This window comes from Camarhynchus parvulus, chromosome 13, assembly GCF_901933205.1.
Source record: "Camarhynchus parvulus chromosome 13, STF_HiC, whole genome shotgun sequence".
NCBI classification, from domain to species: Eukaryota; Metazoa; Chordata; class Aves; order Passeriformes; family Thraupidae; genus Camarhynchus; species Camarhynchus parvulus.
In genome coordinates this window covers 13,603,374-13,628,788 of record NC_044583.1, presented here as the reverse complement: position 1 = coordinate 13,628,788, position 25,415 = coordinate 13,603,374, and the positions used below count along the sequence as shown (strand labels likewise).

The following is a 25,415-nucleotide window of genomic DNA, read 5'->3' as shown; positions in this document are numbered from 1 at the left end:
AGGGGCCAGCTCAGCACGCAGGTGCTGGGGGCACTGCCTGTCCACCCTCACAGCTTCCTCAGCTCCCCAGGGCCCCACACATCACAGCAGAAGGGAAATCACACAGTGCAAACCCAGCATCGCCAAGAGATCTCTCCCTCAAAGTTAAAACTCTCCCAAATACAACAGCTTCACCTTCTCTGTATGTTCAGGTTTGGAATGGAAAATACCTCTTCTGTCAACCAAGATAGATCAGTAATTACTCAGAAGGGAAGCAGCACCAACTCTACCCATCCATACACTTTGCACACCCTCCAAACTCTCCAATTTACATATTGAAACTCTTCTGAGTTTGGCATCACGTCAACTTTAATGCCAACAGAAGACAGATAAGCCCATAAAGCAACAAGTCCAAGGCATCACTTCTCCCTCACTACATACAGCACTTAGACATATTTGCATAGATCTGTTAGAAAAGCAGGGTAATGCTGACATGTTTTGAAGCCAAGATTACATGTTTTTTTATGAGAAGTTTGGTGGCATGCCACAGGGAGACACTGCACTATTCTCATGGGATAATTGATCATCCCAGTCTCTTCTCCATGCCTCAGCCTTTCACTGAAAGTAGATCCCATCATTTTTCAAGTAGCTGAGTCAGATTTGCAAACTCTGCACATTCTTATACTGACCACAAGCACTTAAAGCATCAGCTATTTTATTTTTCCGGCATTTGGTTCCTCTGTTTTTCTTTTCCTAGTTTGTAGAAAATGCCAGAAATGTCCAATTCTTTTTTAAAAATTACCAGCTTGTAACCCCTTGATAATTTATACAGTATGGACAATCCTATTTGGAAAAATCAAGGATTAAAAATATTAATCTCTCAGGTGCTCAAACTTCTTCAGTTACTTCTTGAAATACAGACTAATAATAATGATTGCCTCCTCTGCTTTACCCTTAATCCGTCTCTCAGGAAGTGCACTTCTTGAGCTGTAGAAAATGACTCTTTTAAGAAGAATTTTGCATTTTTCTGACTGCAGCAAACCATATGGAGAGTGGCTGACGGGTCCTGATGGATAACAAACACACCAGCAGCTTCCCAGAATACTTATCTCTGAAGAGAAGGGAGCTCTGCAGAAGTGGCCTGGATAGCTCCATAAATCAATGCCACACCATTAATTCCTGACAGACACTAAAAAATTAAGGGATGGTCAATTTTAAGTATTGGCCCTGCATAAGTCTTGCAGTTGTTCTTTCAGGAGAGCCATAATCTCCATGTGAGAAGCAAGAGAACCATTATGGGAATTTCAGTCTGGCTTTTGAAGGCTAATTTTGCTTTTCATTGCTTTCAAAGTGCAGCCAGATGTTGCTTTTGTTTATATTGAGCTTTGTTTTTCCCCCTGGAAATTCAAACCAAAGGCAGCAATTATTTTGCTCTAGGATTGTTTATTGTGGGACAATTCCTCTGGCAGGCTGGCCAGTGCTGGAACCTCCCACAGCCTGGCCAGACACTGAGGGAATTCTGCTTTGCTTCACTGGGAAACTGGGAGCTGGCATCCAGCTGGAGGAGAGCTTCCTCAAAGAGGTGGTTATGAAACCAACACTCTCTTTGGTATTGCATGGACATTTTGACAGACTGTGTGAGTCACAGAAACACTTTCATGTGGCTCTGAGCACCTCTGCCTGCAGAGCTCCCATTTCCCTGGCAGTGATTCCCCTTTCAAGTCACATCAGCTCACAAGGTCTGATGCAACATCATTGAAAATGTGCATGTGTTTATCAGAGGTTACAGCATAAAATATGCAGGCACCTTCAAATATATTTCAGTCTGTGACAGCAAGCAGAGTGACTGAATATATGTCAGAGGTTTATGATGAACTCTGAAGTGTCTTCATTTAAAAGGCAGCATCCTTTTTTTTATAGGCATCCTTTATTGCTTGATTTATTCTTTCTATCTGTAACTAACCTCTAGACTCATAGATTTAGACTCCTGGTGTGATGTTGTTTGAATGCTGCGCACCTCAGAGCTCTGCAAAACCTTCTGACAAATTCATTGCTTGGTCCTCTCTCAGTGTTCAGCACAATGCCAAGGGATGGAGAGATTAAATGGTGCCCTACTGCTCAACTGAGAACCCATAAAATCAACATATTTAGTGGGTGTTATAGAAAATTTGTCACATGCTAAGCAGGGAAGAACAGGAAAGGAGCTAGGAGAGATTTAGTGTTCCATTTTCCATCTCTTTAGCAGTATTGCCCTTGATGTTTTCAGTAAGACTTTGTTGGGTTTTTTTGTAAAGGATTAAGCAGTGGTGGAGATAAGGAACTGAGCCTAAGCAAACAACCAAATATTCTCTTCTTGATAGAATCAATTTGATCCCACACAGATAAAACTGAGCTTTTTTGGAAGTATGCAGGGCACAGATGGGCCAAGGCCCAAGCTAAAGCAGCTTCCAGGTCCCAGGGCTGAATTCAGGACCTGGGTTGTTTCCAGATGTGCAGTTCCTGTTTCCAGATGTGCAGTTCCTGCAGGACCACATGCAGCGTGGTTGCACACAGTGTGACTGCAAGCACACATTTCCAATAATACCTTTTGAGTCGTTAGAGAGAGAATTTAATTTCAGAAACCTTAGGAAGCAATAACAATCTTTAACCTCTGGCATTGCAGGAGAAGGTACTGCATATTTCCTATCAAAATGAACAGCTTTAATAACCTTCCATTAATAACTATTTATACTGAAGGAAATTATACAGAATTGACCAAGGGACACAATGTGCTGTGTAGGGCCAACATTACCTTGTGACTTGATGGGAACTGTTCTTTGAATAAAGGCAAAGCTCTGCCTGCAGAATTCAGCCTATTAATTAGAAACACCAACACCACAATGGTTTCCCCACACTGCCAAAGATTCTGTAGTTCAGAAAGCTTCAGTGAATTAATCCAGAGCCTGCAGTAGGATTTGCACCCACGGGTTTGGATTTGGAGAGGAGCAGAGATGAGTTGCCCAAATCTCCTGGCACTGCACAGCTGGGAATGGCTTTTTCCACTGTGCTTCAAGCACAGATCCTTCTGCTCCAGGGGAACAAGAATTGATTATCTGGTATTTAGAGGTCTGGAGGCTTTAGAAAGAAGCAAACAGCAGTTATGAAGGACTTCATTTTGGTACCCTAAGAGGCTCTGTCAGAAATGTCATTTGTAATTAATTAGAAGTGTATAAACCAGAAAAGATCCTGTTAAAGGCAGTTTTTAACCCAGGGCACTCTGCGTTTCAACCTTTGGCTGAAAGCTCAGAACCTGTTCACAAGTTCCTGTGTGCTTTCTGGGTGATCCTTCTGGCAGCATTTGAATTTCCAAAATGGTTTATAAAAAACTTCCCTCTTTAGACAGAGCTCCTCAGTTGATTCTTGTAAGATATCCTGTTTTTCTAAAGACATTTTTATTGCAATATGAAGTTATTACAAACCATTTCACATGCACACATTTTCAATCATACCTTTTGGGTCATATAAGAGAGAATTTAATTTCAGAAGCCTTAGGAAGCAATAATAATCTTTAACCTCTGGCATTGCAGGAGAAGATACTGCATATTTTCTATCAAAATAGACAGCTTTAATAACCTTCCATTAATATCCATTTATATTTATTACTCCTTCATTAAAGTTAAGACAGCAAATCCTTAATAAAAACCCCCTAAACTGACATTTTACTTTACTTCTTTCTCTGTCTTTTAAAATGCTAATACTTAAGGAAGTGGACAGGACATGACATATTTTTATCACTGCCACACACTTCAGCACTAGCAGTGTAAACTCTGTGTCTTGCTTTTTTGCCCTTATTATATCAAATATAAGCAGATTTTCTCTGAGTTCACTGGCAGGGAACATCTCCTTAGAGCAGCACATCCCCTCATTATCCAGCCCTATCAGCTGTTCTCCAGCTCACCAGGAGACCATTTCCTCTCTGCTTTACAACCTCTTTTATGATCCTTGATGGCCTAAGTTTGGGGTTTTTCAGTTTACTTTCCTGCCTGATTCCCTTGTGCCCCTTTATAACATGCCCTCAGTCAGCCTTCCTTAATGACACAAAACCAGGCAAGAAGGCAGAGAATGTGTTTTTCTTTTTGTTTTGCAAAAGGCAGGAGATAACTCATGAACTGAGGTCACCTCAACAGAGAACAGAGAGTTTCAATTGGAGGAAGAATTGCCAGGAGGGTCCCAGGATCCCAGCACCCATCCCTGTTTGCCTAAACCAGGGCAAAGCTCCTCTCCTTCTGCACCTGCTGCCCCCACCATGGGGTTTTTGCCTCTTTCTGGAGAACTGCACAGTATTTCTGTGTTTTTCAGGCTTTCCTCAGGCCACTCATCTGCTTTTGGACTATTACTGGGTGCAATCCCATTTCTGCTTCCTCATCTCCTGCATGGCCCTGAAGCCACATACCATCATGTGAAAGAAAAGCTTTTAAGGTTTTTTTTAAGGCTTCTTCTATCCAAGAATGTTCTTGTGCAGCTGAAGTGAAACAGGACATTATTTTCCTTGCCAGCAAGGCTGTGTGTGTGCGTTGGGGTGTGTATTTATAGCTCTGGGACAAATGAAATGGTGGCTGCCACTTTGCCTTTCAAATCAACGCTCCACCTTCAACACGGTGCTTTCACAAGTATGGCCCCAAAATGCTCCTTTTTTACACTGAGTCACTCCAACACCAGTTCAGCTGGGAAGCAGAGCAGGGACTGCCAGCCTCAGAGTTGTCAGCAGAACCTGGAAATGAGGCTGTGAAATCTGGAGATGAGAAAAAGGACCCACCTGGCAGCACAAAGGAGCATTTCCATCTCCTCCCTTCACAGGGCACAAGGAGCCAGAGGGGACAGCAACCTCCTCCAGGCAACACTGCTGAGCCCAGGAAGGCCAGGGCAGCCCACAGCTGATGCTCACACTCTGATAATGGATTCCTATCACTCTAGATAAAGTAGAGACCAGGGGAGCAACTATGGACTGTGCAAAGAATGGCCAGGTTTGGCTGCTGGTCACTTTTAGGAAGGGATTCTCACGAGCCACATGCTGATTCCAAACAGCACTCCAGAGCTGGCAGTGACATTCCTTCAGTGTGAACTCAGCAATGCTATTTGGCCAGAAATTATCACAATTCAAGACAGCCAGAGGTGCCCCAATAACCCAGAGGATAAATCCATACACAAGAGAAGCAGAGCAGTGGCAGTCATCACACATGAAAAAGATAAAATCAATTCATGATGAAAGAACGTAGCTACTCCTGTTTGGCCTAAAGAAAGCAACTCTATTCCACATGAAACAAATTCAGAATAAAGATTCTTTAGGCATGGTGAACATTTGTAATTTCTCTTAATAAGTATATACAAAATACTGCTCTCAAAAGGAAGGACCCCACTGTAGTTGTGGACACATATTTCCCCTCTCTTTAATAAGGTTATGCAGCAGCTATTGATTCCCGACTCCTGCCTGAAGTACAATTAGTGTATTTGTAAAAATGTCCTTTTTATTCACAGGGGACTTCTGCAGCTCCAAGTACCTCACTCAAACTAATAAACATTATTGCTGTGGCCCAGCCAAACCCTCTGGCACCAGCAAAGGGCAGCAGGAAACAAAACCCTGAGGAGCTCCTCACTTGGGCAGCGAAGTGTCGGAACTGTCCTTCCCTATTTTGTACCAGGTTAATGAGAAGTTTGTGTTAGATGCCTCATTCTCAGGAAGCTGGTTGTGCACTGCTGCAGTTCAGCAGGTGAAATCCCAGCTGTGGCTCCTGTGCTGGGCTCAGCACAGTGGGAACAGGGAGCTCTGCCTGCAGACAGCTCCCAGGCTCACAGGTGAAGCCTTAGCAGGGAGATATTCCTTCTTAAAAGCAGGTACTGACTGCTGAATAACTCAAGAGATTTTTATTTTGCCTGCTTTGCTCTTCACTTGGGGTTTTAGGAATATGTGATGCACAGCTGGAGAGACGTATGAAGGGATAGAGAGAAATATTAAAGAAAAGCAGGTATTTTTCTACCCAAAAGCAAACATGGTGCTCAGTGGATTACATTCCTCTCATTTCTTTAAGATAAGAACAGTGTTCAAAGGAAAATCTCCTTCTCTTCTGAGCTATTCAGTCATTTTGAATATGATTACATCCTAAATATCACAGTATTTGCAAAGGCATTGGGATCACAGTGATAGGTGGGTAAGGTGCTTTCCTTGCCAACTTTCTATTTACTTCTGTATTTCATGCTCAATACCCTCAGTACAAATAGCTCTATCTCAAGTACAAATGTTATGATAAAAGAATGGTTTCTGTGCCTTTCACAGAGCGTGACAAATGCAGGATCCCTGAACAGCAGCACCAACTGATTCCTGCTGCAGCATCTCCTGACTGCCCTAAGGAGCAGCAGCTCCAGCCAGGCTCTGCTGCAAGGAAAACATTGAAAAAAACCCCAACAGTTTCCTTGCCCATCTCTCTGGGCAGCTGTCTAATGATTGCTTTTAGGGCACTTATGGCTGCAGGTAGTCAATAACCTGCAGACTTTTTTATAGTTGGCACCCCCAAAATGGTTCTCAGAGCCTGAAGCCCAGGTGCCAGGGCACAGTGTCACTCCAGAGCATGGCAGTCCTCCTAAAACATTATCAAAATGTAAATGAAAGGCAATATTTCCTATAAACATCTGCATTCCAGAGGCCAAATGGTATTTTCATAATTTTCTGTAAGACCTTCCAAAAATACCACCTCAGACTAACCCACTCGACAGATACATCATGTTAGATGTGTCACCACATCCCTTTAATCAGTGTGGAGTCAATATTCTGTATTATATGAATAACTAATTAGTTTCACAACTTATTTCCACAGATGTCATTGCAAAATCTATCTGAGGAATGTCATCTGCACTTGAGAGAAGGACAAGCATTGTAATTAAGTATTAAGCCATTTCACCAGTGTGAGTCTGCCATGGAGTGTGAAATGGCTATAATTCACATTTTTAAGACCTTGCATTTATTAGCATCTATTTTCTACTCAAGGTTAGCAGTGTACTGCACAGAGAGTTAAAAAAGGCCAAACAAGCTCACTTTTTTGTTATTCAAATGGATACATCTGCATGTCTGACTGTACAGATTGGTCACAGGGATGGGCTTTCTCTCAAGTCCCAGAGGATTTCTGGCTCACACACCTCTGTGAGCAGCACTCGAAGGTCAGATGGATGCTCTGATTATGGAGCAAGTGACATTCTGCTGTTGAAAGCTAATGACAAACCTGGGCACAAGGCAGCAAGGCAGGATACAGATCTTGTACACAACAAAGGAATTCACTCTGAGATAACATCCAGGACTGACGATTAATATCTCCCAGGAAAAGACTTCGTTTGCATTAGGAAACCCCCACAGAATAAATGCAGAGAGAGAATTATGAACCCAGCTGTTGGGGTTGCTCAGAGCTCAGAAGAGTTAAACTGGTCTCTGTCTGGAGCCATTGCTCCAGTTGAAACTGTGCTGCTTAATTATGTGCAGAAAAAGATGAATCTTGAGTATCTTCCCACATCTTTTGGTGCCTCAACCAGCAAACAAGAGGGATATTCCCGCTGCTCTCTATCCCACAAGCAATGCTGTTTGGCAACAATTTCCTGTAGAAATCTGTCCTTTCCTTCCCCATTCTCACTCCTGCTCTGACTTGAAGGGCCACAAAGCTCTGATGGAATGTGCTGGCTCCTGCAGCCACATGTGCCAGCAGCACAGGGGACAGGGGGGACTCTGGAAATACCCCAGCACACTCTGCAGGCTGCTTCACCACCAATTCCAGCTGCTTTGCCTTTTTTCCTGAATTTGTTATTTACTTCACCATTACACTGAGTCCAAAGCACCTTCCTGCCAAACCTGCCTTCACCATCCATTAGTCCTCTGTGGAGAGGATCTGCCTGTGGACAGATGCCATCAGCAGCACTGGGCACAGGGCAGAGCCATGGTTTATTCTGCTGGGATAAGGCAACAGGGTGGAGCCATGGTTTATCCAGCTGGGATAAGGGAACAGGGCAGAGCCATGGTTTATCCAGCTGAGATAAAGGAACAGGGCAGAGCCATGGTTTATCCAGCTGGGATAAAGGAACACGGCAGAGCCATGGTTTATCCAGTTGGGATAAGGGAACAGGGCAGAGCCATGGTTTATTCTGCTGGGATAAGGGAACAGGGCAGAGCCATGGTTTATCCAGTTGGGATAAGGAACGGGCAGAGCCATGGTTTATTCTGCTGGGATAAGGGAACAGGGCAGAGCCATGGTTTATCCAGCTGGGATAAATCAGCACAGCCCCACTAACACCTCTGCATTTCCCTCCTGAGCAGCTCATCCAGATTGAGGCTTCACCCACTGAAAACAGGGAAGGGAAGGACACCAAGAGCTAAATCCACACTTCCTGGTGCTGGCTGTGAAAGAGAGGAAAGCCATCAAGAGAAGGTTTGCTGGAGTAAGAAAAAGGAACAATCCTCCTCTTCTCCTCTTTGCAAGGGAAATATTTAAACAGATGGAAAGCCCCAGCAATCAACTGCTTCCCTAACTCTAGTCCTTATATCCAGTGGTATAAATACACCTTAGTGCACCCAGGAAGCTGTGGAAAGGCTGCCTTTGGCTTGGGAGGATTCTGGCTTGTCTTTTGTAAGAGACAAACATGCAGCAGATTTGAAGGGATGTCAACAGGACAAAATACTAAAGCAAAGTGGCTGCAAAATCAGTGTGAATTCTGCTCTGGGAAAGTCTCTCCAACAGCAAGAGTTTCAGGAAGCCTCAGCTGCCATGGGAAAATTGTTAAATCGGATGTGGTGCCCTCACTCAGAAAATGAGGTGATGAGGATTCAAAAGCAACTCACCAAAGGGCACTGAAATGAGCCTGAACTTTAGAAACCAGGAACTTGGTGTCTCCTTTTAGTTGTGTATGAACAGGTTTGTGTTGGCTTTAGTGGAGATGGTTGTATACATTCAACCAGTCTGAAAGGAAGTGAAAGTAGTTATGTTTGTTACAGTGTAAAGGTAAGCTCATCCCAAGGAAAATTGTTGTCTTTTAAGCTGGTAGGACTACCAAAATTATTGGGGTTGCACTGGTATAACAGAGAAATAAATTGCATCCCTGCTGGTAAAACAATCAGAAAATAACACCAGCACTGTTCAAGGGTACAGTGGTCATCTCCCCCTTGCTGACACCTCACAGGAATCCACAAGTGTTCACTGTGGAAATAAACAGTGTTTCAGTATCATGTATTACTCTCTATAAATGACTTTCATTTCTCACCAATTACTTCCTCTTTTATACCATTCATTTTTCGCATTTCCTCACATTCTTCTCTTCTTAATCATTATTAATGTAATTGGTTTTAGACAGAAATATTATTTTTGTACCTACTTATCTATGGTCCCTTGTGAAACACAGCTGACAGAAACCTTAACTTGGTAAGAATTCCTGTTTTTCAAAATGAGTATTGTTACATTAGCTCAGTACTGTATTTAAATTGTTTTTTGTTACAATAGGTCTCACTTGGACTATTTGGATAGTTCAGTACTCTACATGGTGAGGTGGAATTGCACTAATAAAATCAAGCAGCAAGCACATTTCATCTGCCATTTCGTGCTTTCAGTGCTTCATAATTAACTTTAGCCAAAAATTACCCCTTTAATCCCAAGGGATTAATTCTCCCTTAACTATATTTTTGCATTATAGAAAAAAACAGTCATCCCTTGGCTTCCTGGCCTTGGATGAGCAATTTACTGCATTTTCAACCTACAATATCTGTGGATGAATTCCAGGTGTGTGCTTGCCCCTCATGGAGTGAATTTCATGCTGTCTGACTTCTTTTTATTTAACTCTGGGAACAGAAATACCTTAGAGCAAGTTTCCAAGCTGCAGCACGAGCTGGACATTTGTACTTCAGGCAGCTCTGCCCCAATCCCACCCCAGCCTCCAGCACTTGGCACTTTAACAGCATCCTCCTGAGACTTTTATCTTATATTTCATCACCCACTTTTTAATCCCTTCCCCTCAAACTATTTCCTTCTTCCTTATTCACTGGCTAGCCCAGCCTTTATCCCTCACCTCTGCAGAGTGCTGATCCGGTGTTTGATGGGCAATTTCTGTTTGCATCTCTGGCATGTATTTGTTTTTTGGAGGAATGTAAATAGAAAAAGGCAGGTGATTCCTGCCAATGTCAAGGACAGGTTCTCAAGGCAGCCTCTTGACAAGTTACTTGGGTGCTACTCAAATAATCCAGTGAGAAGAGGTCATATTGAATTCAACTTTTATACATAAGCAATCACATTACCATATGTCAAAGGCACCAACCTGCTTTAAAAAGCATCAATGCAGATGAGTACAAATATTTCAATGTCCAAACAAATCTCCCAAGCCCTTCCCCTAAACTATTTTGGGGCGGTACCAGATGGCAATGCTAAACATCCCAAGTATTTTAAATTAATTTTGATTTGTTTGCTTTCCTTTTTACAGTTTTTGACCAGTTTAGAACCCAACAAACAACAACAAATACGTTCAGGAGTCTACAATTATGTAAAAACATGAAGAAGTTCACAAAAGTAAATAAAAAATTTGTCAACCATCTCTAGTTTTTAGGTCATTATTAAAGAATATTCTAGAGTCTAGGCAGGAAACATGAGCTGTTAATGACACTCTGAATTAAACAAGACATTAATGAGCTCTGGCACTCCTAGCACAGTGGACACTGAGCAGGAATATCTTAGGGCTCCTGAGTCTGCCTGCAGCAAGGTCCAGTGCTGGCTCAAACCAGCACAAAAGCAAATCTCGGAGCCTTGAGAGGGGCTTAGCATGTCAGGAAAAGGCTGTGCACATATTCCCACTGGGATTCTCTCCTAAACCACTGCAAAAATGTTTTAAAAAGGACACTGAGCCAAGAGGATCACCAGGATGATGAGCACCTGGAAGAGCTGCTGATTTACCAATAAAGCTGAATGATGAAAACCATTCACAGCCAAAGGGACAGAAAGCCCGGTGAGGACAAGTGTCCTGTCACCTGGGGAGTGTCAGCTGTGGTGACACACAGGTGTGACTGCAGGCCTTGGGGACACGAGTGGCACGTCCTGTCTGTCCTGCCAGGGAACCAGGCTGTCTGTCCAGGAGAGGAGGAAGGCAAGGAGGACATCCAGCTGTCCTGACTGCTAGCTGTGACAGGAGCAGCTGGTCTCCTCTCTTTGTGACAGCTGCCACCTCATTTTGGAATCTAACAAAAGAAGAGGAGTGGGCACTGACAAGAGCAAAGGGAGAAATCCCCAATGGATCATAATCCTTGCTTTGGGATAAAGATGGAGGCTGGTGGTGCCTGGGGGCACCTGCAGCAGCTGAATGTGCACTTTCCACCTGAGAAGTTCAGTCTAAGCAGGAAAGAAAGCACTATTTATTGCAGAGAAAGGTCTTTTAGAGGCAAGCCAGCTACTGAGGGTGTGATTTCACTGCTGCTTCACCAGCAATGTGTGACAGCTCAGGGCCCATCTCATCCAGCCCCACTTCACTGCAGCATCTTTGTAAATAGGCAAAAAGGACAACTTATGCACACACTCTGCTATCAAAATAGGAAGGAAGCAAAAAATCTCCCCTCAGAGTGAGATTATTTTCACTATTAACTCTGTACTGCCCCCAAAAGGCACCGTTTTACCTAAGAAGCAGCCAGTGATCCAACATGGAGAGAGAAATGGATGGATCATGGTCTGGGGAGCAGCAGAGCATTTGCTCTTGGAAAACCTTGCTTTCCCTACACACTGCCACCACTGGCTCTTTTCTCCTCAGGATGCTGTAAAAACATTTATTTTTGCCAAGATAAACTTGTCAGAAGCACACAAAGTATTTTAGCACTTTCTGGGACTTTTTTTTCCCCCAGCTAAATTCTATTGAATAATTTTCCTTTAAAAAAAACCAAAAACCACAACAGATTTTAAAGGATTTTTTTCACCCAGTCCACTAATTCGAAAGGAAATCAGTTACCTAACAGCTCTCCACATAGAACAAGTGAAATAACAACATGAATTTAAAGCAGATCAAATATACTGAATCAATCCCTCGCATGGATACTGCCATTAATTCATTTCAATTTCATTTAGCTTAATTTGCTTTGGAACAGAAGCATAGTCAATCAGGTTAAGGCTCTTTCAATTCACATTATTCCCCTCCAGTACCACATCCTACACTTATTTGGATTTCCCCCCCCTTCCCATTTTAGAAAAGCCTTAAATCATCACAAACTTGGACCTTAATCTTGCATCTCTTTTGCACTACTCAAGACCTGGTTTTGTCAATTTTGGTTCTTGTAAATTTTGGAGATGCTATTGGGTATTTTAACCATGATGTTGCAATTTTTTTGGTTTTTTTTTTAATGAAAATGTCAGTAAACACAGGCTGTGCCAGAAAGCCTTTGTCACCTGGAGGTCACCTAGAAATCCATTTGCTGGTGCCTTTGCTTGGCTTTTCCAGGGAAATGGAGAGCCTTGCCCCACCACTCCCTGCCCTCAGGCCCCTTTTCCCCACATCAGCCCCTGCCCTGCCAGCTGCCTGTCACAGTGAGTAAAGACCACATTTCCTCTTTTTTTAAAGGAAGCAGAACCCAAACTGGGAAAACCACGAGGCAGGGTTAAAGTCTCTGCCTGCAGGAAGAGAACAATCTTTCACAACAAACCCAACCACGCCTCCACTGCTCCTCTCTGACAGATGATCCCCAGAGTGGGAAACTGGAACAATTAGAGGGTTTCCTGAGGAAAATGGAAAGGTAGAGAGACCCAAGGGAAGGAAAGTGGGATATTCTTCATCTTCCCTGGTGACCTAGCTGAGCCATAACTATCTCTGGTATCAGAGCAGGGGATCCATGAGAGGTGCTCTCTCTCAGCCCCCTGCAACTGCAGTAAAGCAGCAGCACTGCTGCTCAACTTCAGCTGGCTCAGGATTGCTCCATCCCCAGCACTTTCCAGCAAAGGAGAGTTGGCAGCCCAAGATTTAAGGACAAAATGTCCTTCTCCTTTTTTTTTTTTAGTTGTTTTTATTTTTATACTTCTCTCTTTGTCACGGTCATATTTTCTGGAAAAATCCATTTGGCAGGATTTCTTCTCCTGGGAAGCTGAGAAGCCTCAGAGAAAAAGGAAAACAACATTATCTCATTTGCTTCTCCTGTGTTTTGCTGGAATGTGGTTTGGACATTGTTTATTCAACATGCGAATTGTTTTGACTTAATGACCAATCGCGGTCAGGCTGTGTCGGGACTCTGGAAGGAGTCAGGAGTTTTTCATTATTAACCTTTAGCCTTGTCTGTATCCTTTCTCTATTCTTTAGTATAGTTTTAGTATAGCATTCTTTAATACAATACAATATCATAAAATAATAAATCAGCCTTCTAAGAACATGGAGTCAGATTCTCAATTCCTCCTCTGTCTGGGGAACCCTGCAAATACCACACTCTCTTTTTCTAAGGAGAGATAATTTGAGTATTGAGGCAAACCCCTACAGCACTCTTGGTCAGAAGATACCAGGATATTCAGTCAATAATTTTTTAGGCCATATGATTAGTATCTTTCCAGAGGCTAGTCATTCAAGTTAACCTGTAGTGCAACACTTTTTAAAAAATTATTTTTAAAAATAAAGTCAATATAACACCCAGCCTTAGCCTAAGGGCAGAGCTGTTTATTCCCCCATGGCACAATATTGTCAGCAAGTGGCACCTCTGCAAGTGTCAGCAGTTACACATGTGCACAGCTGTGCCCTGTGTAGTCAGGGAGGGTTTGCAATTCTGCAAGTCAGATAACACTGCAGAGCATTATCCTTTTGCCTGCTGCTACTCCCTGGGATCCAGCACAGCCTTCAGCACCTCCCTGCACTACCAGGAACAGATTACTCTATTTTTTTTTATTCCATATGCTGAGCCCAAGGTATGCAGAGCACATTGCAGAGCAGAAATGCTGCTAACATGACCTGTGACTGCCTTTAATTTGGTCATATCACATGTAAATATGGCAGGTCCCTTCTCTTCCATGGCATCCTCTCCTGTGATGCCTTCCAAAGAGAATCCCCAAACTCTTATGCAAAAGCAGAAATGATGCCCAGCAGTAAGCACAACTCCAACAAGGCTCCACTGAGTTACCATTAAACCATATTCCAAAGTTTACCTTAGTTCCTTGAAGGGGTCTGCCCTGACATTGGGAGTTTCTATAGATTTAGGGAACACTGTGCCTTCTGCTCCTGAAATCACAAAACAAAACAGAAGACAAATTGTAAACATTATGAGCTGTTATCAGGGGAGTGATTGTCAAATCATACCTAGGTGCAATTTAACCCATTGCCTGACCCCGTGTCTTTCTTGCACATCCCTTCTGCCCCCAGAAAAGCCAGACCTTGTTCATCTGCAATGGGTTGCCTTGACTGCACGTGGGGTTTGCCTGAAAACTGCACTTCTGGCTGGAAAAGCAGGTGCTTGCAGCCCGACCTGGGGAGAGTCTGCTGAGCCAACTGATGCAGGGAGCTTGGAAAAGACACCCTTTGCTAACCAGGCATCTAATCCAGCTGCATCCCTCATGGAAGAACATGGATGCATGTCACAGCATCATTTCTATCACTGGGCTCTCAGAGATGCTCAAGGGAGGAAAGCAGATTTTGACTGGACCCCCCCTGCAAGTACCTCTCCAGTCAGGCTGTGCTCCTGCCTGGGCAAAAGGAGGGAGGTGCAGCCTCAAGCAGAGCAGCACAAGCAGACCCTGCCCCAGTCCCAGCCTGGCCACTAGTTCAATGTGTGACCCAGAAATTATTTAACTTCTGCTCATTCCCCCCTCTCTCAGAGACAACGGGGAAGCTGTGCAGCCCCATTTGCTGACTGGCTTTAGACTGCTGGGTACTACAAACAGCTTGTCTAAGTTCCAGACCACTGCAATCCTCTTCATGGCCACCTGCACAGCCCCTTGGGCCATTTCACCCAACCATCCCTGAACTGGATCCATATTCTGTGACCAACCCTGCTCTCTCCTCTCTAGAAAGACGTGCTCTCCTCACATCACTGCTGTGAGCCAAAGCCCTGCCACCCTCTGGCAACCCTTCCCACTGACTGTTCTCATTTAAAATGGGAATCTAATCTGAAATGGTCCCATTTCATCTTTCAGCCACTGAATCTTCTCCAGTCCTTGTGTGCCAACCAGCCTTGCATGAGGAGATTTTAGTCAGACACCGATGGTGACCCAACCCCCCCAGCTTGCTCTGATTCTCTGAGAAGTTCTGAGCTTTCTGAATCAATCACTGTGAAGCAAATCCTCTGGACTTCTCACTGCTTTATTTTTCCTGAACCTGTTCTACTTTTAAAATACTCTGTTGGAGCACAGGAGTCCCCAGGTGCTGTCACTGACTCTCTGCTGCAGAACATCACGTTCCTGCTCCCACTGAAACTTCCAATTAAAACACAGCTGAGAGTGGCACTAACTGCCTCACACACAGAGTGTGTGCATTAGAAATTAATGTTCCTGTTCTCCAATATATAGCTGCCAAGCCAATGAGCAAGTATGACCTATATTCTTAAATTCAGACCTGTGGTCTTGCCTTCAGACACACTGTGAACAATTAGTCACTCTTTACCTGCAGTCATCACAGCAATTTCAGTGTCAGCATGCAGACAGCACTGGTGGCATTTTTTTATTTCTTTAGATTCTAGTCTGATAAAGTTATTGGTGCAAACTACAGATCCTGATGAAAACTTTTACATGTAGGTTTGAGAGCACTCCTAACACATGCTATTGTAACTGTTCCCTGTGTGCAGTTTGAAAGTCATCATTACAGAATAACAGATGTTCTGAGATGGTCCAAAACGTGTCAAGACAACATCCTGCTGTAACTGCTGCCATAAGTGAGAAACACCTACGACTGCAGTATGACTACACTTTCTTTGCACTGAAATAAATTAACTAAGCTGTCCCAATGTGCTAAAGAAAAAAAAAACAGAATGAAAACAAGCACTCTAACGTTTATAAAAATACCCAACTCTTTTTAACCCAGAAAAAACCAAAGTAAACTCAAAGATGATAAAAGCAGCCTAAAGTCTGAAGGTTTTTACTTGGGGATTGAAGCTGATCCTATGGCACAATACAGATACTGAGCTTTTAACTTTACTATAAGCTTTCATTGTTACAAGTTGTCATAAGCAGCTGTAACTTGCCAACCATGAAGGTTGTTACTATCAGATCTGTCCTCATTCAACAGTTTCCAAATGATTTAAATCTCTGCTTTATCCAACACAATTGCCTTGGCTCTTGGCTTTGCAATGAAATGTAACAAAACATCCAGCCTGCACTTATCTGCATAATAGAACAGTGATTTTTGAGGGAAGGAGGATGAGGAGGTGCAGCTGGAGAGATGCACCCAGATATCCTTGAACCCTTTCCACCCACATGGCTTAAATGGTGACTTCATGCTGGGCATTTTAATTTATTTTTAGACACCTTAAGTTGGATACTCAAGTCATGCAACTCAAAATAACTACCTGCCTGTAACCAGAAGTGCTTGCAGAATAAGGAGAAACTTTAACTTATTCCTAAACTTCGGGTTTTTCAGGCTTCCATTTTTTAGATTAAATTCAGGAAGCAACTTTGGAACCAAGGTCAATGAAAACCCCAATGCAGTCATTTCAAGGAAGTTGAAAATGAAAGAGCTGGGTATTTGTTCTTCCATTTTCTTGTCTTCCCTTCCTACATAGTTCTCAAATCCCCTTTTCCTGCCTCCCTTCTTGCCAGATCCATTAAAAAGTCCCTCATGCACTGGGAACAGGAATGAGATTTCCAAACCCTTCTGTTTCTCTCCTTTGATCTGAATTTGAAGTGAATGCTACCTGCCTTGATAAGGCTTTCTGCCTTGACTGTGTAATTCATATTCTTCTTTAATAACACAGAATCTCCCAAAGGGCCACCTGTCTCTGTCACTGAGCAGGACACCAGCCACGAGGGGATGCTGAGGGACCAGGACTGAGACATCCCTCCCTTGGCTCTGGCTGTCAGCAGCTGAGGGCCCCTTGAGCCGGCAGAGAAAGTTTATCAGAAACACTGATAACCTTCCCTCACCTCACCTAATCCTCATCCTAAGTGTCCCCTTTCTGTAGCAGGGGGCTGATGGATGAATTAAACACTCTGGGCAAGTTCTCTCTGTGGTTTCACCCCACTGCCTGAGGATTTCAGTAAAGAACCATCCTCTTCTTTTTGTGCTATTGGGAATTTTCTGGACCTCAAACATGCCCCCTCCTTCCAGTACCCTCTATTCTACACTGGACAGTCTCAATCTCTGCCTGGGGGATCAGCAGCTCACGAGGGGAAAAACTGCCTTGGATTAATTCAGCTCCACTGGATATTTGTGTCAAAGTTTGGCTTTTGGCCACTGTGGAAGTCCCCAGCCAGGCTCTGACAGCACCAGTGTTGGATGGTGTTGAAAGTGAAGGCTGGAGGAAGTGACCTCATTTAGTGGTTTTAGAATCACAGAATCACTGATGTTGGAAAAGACTCTGAAGATCATGGAATCCAACTGTGACTCAAGGCTTTGGCAAAAAAAGGAAGGAAAGTTTGAGGGAAATGTGCTGTTGTCACTGAATCGGGCTTTTCCAGCTCTGCTGAAGGAAACTGGGATGTTATGGAGTAATAAATGATTGAAAATATGAAGTCCAAGGTCATGTGCTTAGAAAGCAGGAAAAATTTCTTCTACATGTTGGAGGCTTCCAAGATATAATATCCCTGGACAAAAGCTGAATGCTGCTCATGATTTATGGGAGTGTGACAGAGTCAAAGGGAAGGCAAACACGGCATTAAACTGAAAGTCAAGAAGAAAGTCTAATAGGAACACACACAAAAAAAGAAAAAAAAGAAACCACATTATTTTAAGAATCATCAGTGAATCCTCAAACTATTGTGTGCCCCCCCCACTCATCCCCAGAGAGGAAAAACTGTCATGACAGCACAAACAGAGATCTGTGTGCCCTACAAAAGAAGCCTGGAAGGAGTTGGCTGTGCAGCTGAGCAGCATGGTGTGCTCAGGAAGGATCCTCATGCTGTGCACAAATCCATCAGGAGGGTAAATAACATCAAGGGAAAAGAACCACTGGCCCTAAGCCAATGTTTGTATGAGAGCCAGTGCTTATATGAGTAGCAGTAAACTGGTCCTGAGTATATTTGGGAAGGAAAGTGTGGGTTTTCTAGCCAAAAGAGGAGCTACAATGGGAGCAGCTTTTCAGTTAGATGGGACAGACAATATGAGAGATCTGAGAAATACCTGACTGGAAGATCTGGGGTCCCAGAACCAAGGGGCAATATCTTCAAGACCAGCAATTTCCTTCTAGTTTTGCATTCCTCTGTCCTCTATTTTAACTGTCCTCTACCTGAGAAATGATGGGTTTTGCAAATGGTATTAACAAACAGCTCCAACAGTTCAAGAATCAGCTGCTATAATCTCCCTTTTCAATCAAAGCTGCTCTAGCCTTCTTCCTCTTTTACTGAGTATAAAGCCAAAGCAACCTACATTTATTATTGTACAACACAGTTCTTGCTTTCTGAATTATCTGTTATTAAAACATTTTCTATCTGCCACAAAGACACATACAGAAAATTTCTATTTCATTGCAAAGTACTAATTTTTTTTTCATCATATGAGACTCTCTGCTGCTGCTAAGGGTAACTTATGTGCAATCAGCCAAAGACAGAAGAAAACAATAGTATCATTAGGATTTAAACACACTGTACTATACATCCCTAGGCAATAAATTATTCTTTCTCACAGTATTATATCAGAGAGGCTTCTATTATACTGATTCCCTCTTCTGACACTGTGTAATTTACCACCGATAAATGTTCATAAACAGTTTGACTGAAAAATCCATAAAGCCATTTCAGCTTTATTTTAAGTCCCATTTAATGCCCCTCAAAAATGATTTCATCAATGTGTTTCCATTAGCTGGTTCTCTGCCCAATAACTTAATTCCATACAATCAGTCAGGAACTTATACAGCATATGACAGGATCAACCTGAAGTATTTTGAATCACCATAAAGATTCACTCAGAGAGTATTTTGGGGTCTTTGGCTTTTCCCCCTTTGCAGTGCATAAGGTGTGGGGTGTCAAAGACCCCTGGTATGTGTTCATTTCATTCAAGAACAAAAATCAGGAGTCTCATGGCAAGAGAACATTTCCAGCCCAGTTTTAGGGTTTGGAAACGGAGGAGCACAAATGACCCAGGAAAGAAGCAAATCTCACCTGGAAGGTGCATCTTAACCAGCAACAGCTCCCACCAGAGGAACACAGGAATCTGTGTTCAGCTTTTCCAGCTGCCTCCTGCTTTCCCAAGGGCCTGAGCTGCATGACACTGTCCTGGCACCTTCCCTGGTGCCAAGGGCAGTCCCTGCTCCCTCCCTGTGCCAGCTGGGACCCAGCACTGTGCCAAGACACTGCACAAACCCTGCTCTGGGCTTTCCCCTGCTCTCTGCTGGGAGAGAGAGAAGAGGAGCTCAAACACAATGCAATGAGAGGTTTTTTAGACCAGTAATTGATGCTGCTGCTGTCAGGGGTAGGTGACAATCAGCTGAGCAGCTCTTGGGGCTGAGCAGAATGCAGAGAGACGTCAGGTTTCCACTCAGGTGCAGATACACCTGGTCAGCTATTCCCCACTTTCCTTTTTCTTTTCATTTCTCTCCCACTCCGTATTTTTTTGGTGATAATTACAGACCTGCAGCACACCTTTAGTGCTGTATATCACTGCTTCCATATGAAAGTGGGGTCTCAGAGGCCTGTGATGAACCTGGTGATTAAGTTTGCCTTAGCGCATCTTCTCTTTAATGTCTGCAGGACTGTGCTAATGAGGAGGGAAGGAGAAGGATCTGCTGTGATTTTTTTCTAGCTGAAGTCAACAGCCAATGTAGTGTGTGCTGTTGGTCTCCATAAAGTACTTTTATTCCCACTATTATTGATCAGGACACATTCAGCAATTTGTTCATGAAAACACCCATCTGAGGAGGTTCTCTCCTCTGCAGGTCTCATCAGGATAATATGTGACAATCTCAGAAAGTGTGTGCAAACAGATGCCCAGGAAGTAAATCCAATACAATGCAGGTAAAAATTATTTGTGACTGCTTCTTCTACTTCCAAGCTTTAAAAGCCTTATTCATCCTTAATTTATGTTTTTAAATGGGTGAGCATAGTAATTGCTGTTGCTCCTCTTGAATCCCATTAAATCTGAAATCAATAAGAGCTCTACTTCAGGGTCCAATAATAGCCTGGTTAGGTTAAGCCAGTGCATTGAACAAAAGCCATGAAGCTTCATTCATGTTTCTTTCCAGGATCCTATAAAAATAGCTCATTGCAAAGGTCTGTCTGTCTTCCTTTTTTGTCTAAATGTTGGGCAGCTGTTCTTTTAAGGGCAATCAAAAATTCCTGAATAATAAGCGCAATAATGAGATCATGCGCAGCATCAACAAAGTGTTTATAATAAAAAATGTAATATAATTTTTAGAAATGGATTCCATTTCTTATTACAGATTATTTTTAGCCCCTGATCTTGGCACTTTATGCACACAGGGAGTGAGCCAAGCCTTAGGCACTGGGCTGGGGCTGAGTTAGGCCAGACAGGAGCTCCTTGTGACTCCAGCTCTGCTGGGTGGAGGAGAAAAAATTCTCTGACTCAGAGTCCCAAGGAATCAATGGAGCCTGGGTTTTAAGCTGGAAAACTTGCAAAGAATGAGATGAGCTGCAAGCCCAGAGAGGAGCAAGTGGGTCATTAGTGATGTATGTGCCTGTAGTCACACCATCTCCACCAGCCTCCCTGCCACAGCTCATTTATCTGAGAACATAAAGGGAAGAACGGAGCAGAGCAGACAGGCTCACACCCAAACTGAGAACAGACACAGGAAAAAAGGTTGCTGCAACTTATGCTGACCTCTAGATATTTCCTTCTTGACTAGTTTTGGGGTCCTTCAACACTTTTCCTGCAGCTCAACAATAGCAATGTCATCACTGAATTCCTTTGAAGCTCTTCTCAACATTCTTGTGCAAAGCTGCAAAGGAACTCAGGGGAGCACCTGAAGTGGGAATACACAGTGGAAATTTATCATGGAGAATATTGTGTGAGCTTCAAACAGATCAGTTGGGGAGGACACTTAGGAAATAAAATATAAATCTGCCACACTTTTAAACTTGATTTCAGTGTTTGGTAAGTGTACAGTATGTTTCTTTCATAATCCTTGTGACATTTAATCAATATTAATCTGATGGTGGATGATTCCTCTCTTTCCTTAAACAGGATTAAGGGAACACAATCTGAACACACATTTCAGCCTGGACTCGAAGCCTATACACTTTACATAAATGCTATCCTTTCAGCCTGGAATGTACTTTAAGTAAAAGCAAACACAAAGAAAACTCCTCAGTATCTCTCTCTCCCAACACAGCTTGTTCTTGCCAATAAAAAGACAAATTTGCAATCTGGGTGAGTGGATTTTGAAAAAGGAGAGCGATCTAAGTTGGATTTGCTATTAAAAAGAAAGGAAAACAGCATCACACCTATTGCCCTTAAAGCATGGGAGCTATCAGAAGTATTCATTCAAGAATTGGTAATTTAAATTTCTTCCCTTGCAGAATGGGAGAAATACTTTATTTGAAAGAAAACATCCAACAATTGCATCTCAGCCTCTGGGGGAAAAAACCAAAAACACCCTAAATCCACCCAATTCAACTAAATCAGGTTTCTTTCTATACAGTTTTTGAATTCTCTGTCACTGCTGATTACAGGTTAAATCACTTTGTGACCCCCGCTTCTTCATGGATACAGCAAGAGCATGATTCCTAGCTGAGAGAGAAAAAAAAAATTTTCTTGTGGCTTTAACCACTGAGAGTAAACATATGTTTTTGCCCCCCACTACTCCCTAATTTTGCTAAACATAATTTTTCCCATAATCACAGCTCTGCAACGAGCTCAAGGAAATCTGCTCTGCCACAACTGAGAGCTAAAGAGGCAGTTTCCAGCCTGGTAGTGCCAGTGCTAAACCCTGCTACCTCCATTTGTCACATTTCCCTGCTCCCCTCGTTTCATTCCTCATCCCTTTCCTGCAGCACAGCTTGGCAATTGCTCCAGGGCTGCATTAGTGCTGCTGCCTCATTACCTGTGGGCAGGGAGCTCTGAGCATTGCAGCTGCTGCCCAGAGAAGTTCATACATCTCCAGCAAAAGGTCAAATGCCTGTCCCAGCTGGCTGGGGCTCGTTCCATCCCTGGCTGAGAGCACAGGAGGAGCTCGGGAGCAGCCTAAGCAAGCTGGAGCTCATTTGCAACTGGGTGAACTGGGAAAGGGCTGTGACCCAGCTGATGGTGCAGTTTGGTGCAGAGGCACAGCAAGGCATCCCACTGAGGTACCCCAGAGAAGTTCTCTGTCCTTTGGGTTAAAGGCACCTTCCCCTCCACTGCCTTGTAAAGGAAAAGGATTAGAATAGGAAAATGTCTCAGTTTCATTGACATGAGTATTGCAGCACCATGGCTCCTTTTACAAGGCTACTCACAGACCTCTAGCAAGGACATGTTTGTCAAGGCAATGCCCAAAATCCACATTACAAAGACTGAAGTTTGGCATTTACCCTCAGGCATAAAGCTGCAGCAGACTCAGTGGTGAGACCAGAAAGCTCCATTTCTTCTCTGGGTCAGGCCTGATTTCAACACTTGGCTACCAGAGTTGTTTCCCCTGCCACAAACACATCAGCAAAATGCCATTTGGAAATCATAATGGCTGCTGTAAAGGGCAACCATGCATGTTCTGATCCATAAATAATCACTGCTGAAGAAGGGTACATGCTGTAAAAATGGGTGGTAATTCCTGGGAACTGTTAAATTTTGAGCTTACCCCACCCTCTGAAATGACTGATACCAGTCAAATACCTCTGTGGATTATTTAATGAAATATAACTACTCTTGCAGTCATTAAAGTTATCCTGCTGTAACTACTGTAGCAAGTAAGAGCTGAAAAGGACATGTCAAGAAGTCCCTAAAAGTTTAATATGGAGGAAATGTGAGCAAAGTTCTCTGACCAGGCTGGCACTGCAGCCACAGCTCTGCAGGGCTCCTCCCAGATCAAGCTAATAATGGAACCCTGAAAATGTTTGTAGATGTGAAGCTTAGGGCAGCTGGGGCAGCTTACACAGATGTGTTAGCTCAGTAACATCCCCATTAAATCCTGCTCTCCTCTTGTCCAAAGTGAAGGATATTATTGCCAGGCTTTTTTAACCCTTCCATGAGGAACAAGCCACAGCACCTTGTGTTCTACAACTGCAGAGCAGGTCCCCAACAACAGCCCCAACACTGCCACTTCAAAGAGCTCTCTCCAGCCACAGAGTCACAGAATGATTTGCCCTGGAATGGACATTAAAGGTCATTTTGTTTCAACTCCCTTGCCACAGGCAGGGACATCTTCCACTAGACCAGGTTGCTCTGAGCTCCATCCAAGCTGAATGGGGCACCCACAGCTTCTCTGGGAAACTCATTCCTGTGCCTCACCACCTCCACAGTACCCCATCTTTTAATGATATCTAATCTAAATCTAACTTCTTTCAGTTTAAAACCATTCCTCTTCCTCCATCACTGCATGCTTTTGTAAATAGCCGCACACTCCTGGACCACACTGCTTTATTGTTGGTGTTCCTCCACTAAATCCTCTAAATTCCTTAATAAACAGCTGATAAATAAAATGCTGGAAATGTGCCTTGGATTTAATTACTCCAAACTTATTAATAAACTTGCAATAACCTTTCAACAGCTGATCCCTCTTTCCAGGTGCATTTCCAGGCGGCTGGAGAGAAACTTGAACAAAAAAAAATGTTCCCAAACTAACAGTCCTAAGAGTCCAACCTGTGGTCAGCATTGACATGCTCCACATGGTTCAGTGCCCAAAGGGTGTTGGCTACAGCGGAAAAAAAGCTACAAGGTAGAAATGGAGCTCCTGGCTAATTATTTGACAGGAGAGCAAGGAAAGATTGGTGAGATCAAAGGTGCTTTTAAATCAGCCATGGTGCTGGGCTGGCTCACACTGCTCCTGCAGTCTTTATTCTGGGAGATGAAAGGCATCCTACCCCACTCTAAATGCAGCTGTTTTAGTCAGGGTTTGCCACAGGAGAAGGCTTTAGCCAAATCTTTATCATTAGGCTCCATTAGAAGAAAAGCTTCTGCCATGCTAATCCAAACGTCTGAGAGATTTTCTGGGGAGTGGGAGCAATCCCTGTATTGTTCTGTTAGGGAGAAGGGACCCTGTGGGGTTGTGATTAATCCTATCCTTGCTGGAAAGCAAAACAGTAATTTTAACAGTGGTTAAAAAGCTTGGTAGATTTGTAAGGGGACAACATCCAGCCCATGCAATCCCACCTCCCACACAAACCCAGGGACTGCCAGACTCCTGTAAGCTGCAGAAGTGTGGCTTTTGTGGTATTATCTCAGCTCACTGCAATGCATGTGGATTCCCATCAACATTCAGTCTTCAAAAAAAAAAATTGGTTAAATCCATCATAAATATTAAACACCAGAGTATAGTGGCTAGTTTCCCTGAAAACAAACTTCAAAAAATAATCTCAAATAAAAAAGATGTCGAGGCCCCTGGAAGAGCTGACACTGGCATGTCATCAGATGTTGTCTTATAAGGCTAAATTAAGCATCTGACCAGAGTTTAATTTCTGTAAAAACTCATGCTAATTTAAATTGCTTTAGATTTAATTAAAAATGCCTTTCTATAGAGATAATAATGTAACTCTGTTAATTAGTATCAAGTGGCATCTAGAGGGCATATTTAAAAACTAATCTGGAGAATAAATAGAGCTAATTAACAGTCAGAATAATGCTTTATGATTGTCTTTTATTTATAAATGCTATAACGTTCAATAAGCTATTAAATGAAATTGTAATTAATATATATCAAAGTTATTTTTAATACTCTTTTAACTAAAGAGCATTTCTTACTCCCTGTTTTTCAGATGGTTTGGACACGTTTCATTTCTGGAGGGAGGGAAGGAGGGAGTCAGGATGAGACAGCAAATACAAATTCAATTAGGAGCAGCTCATTTATCTCCCCTGCAAGGGTCTGAGTTAGTTAGGAGCCCTGGGGGGCTCCAGCCAGGTGTGAGCTCTGGGGTTTGCCCAAAGCTCTGCTGACCATGGCAGGGGCTGCCAGGGAAGGGCTCACATCACCCCACACACCCCAGGGGCAGAGAAGGGGCAGATTTTGCCTCCAGAAATCCAAACCTTGCAAAGGCAGAGCTGAGGTTCTGGGGAAGGAGAGCAGCTCTGAGGTTTGCTATGGGATGTTTCAAAGCACCATAGGGTGCTCCAGTTCCATTTGGGGAGGAAAGGGATGCTAAGAGTGAGAATGGGCTCCCATCCCATCCCATCCCATCCCATCCCATCCCATCCCATCCCATCCCATCCCA

The 25,415-nt window shown here is 43.3% G+C and overlaps 1 protein-coding gene across 3 annotated transcripts in view; it reads right to left on the bottom strand.

Annotated features, from left to right (window-relative positions):
• Positions 1-25,415, bottom strand: part of SGCD (sarcoglycan delta) — a 309,200-nt gene that overhangs the window by 25,020 nt on the left and 258,765 nt on the right. For all 3 annotated transcript variants that reach the window (XM_030957170.1, XM_030957171.1, XM_030957169.1), the window contains one exon: positions 14,127-14,199. In XM_030957170.1, the coding sequence (XP_030813030.1) occupies positions 14,127-14,199 (73 nt within the window). The remainder of the gene's footprint in view (positions 1-14,126; positions 14,200-25,415) is intronic.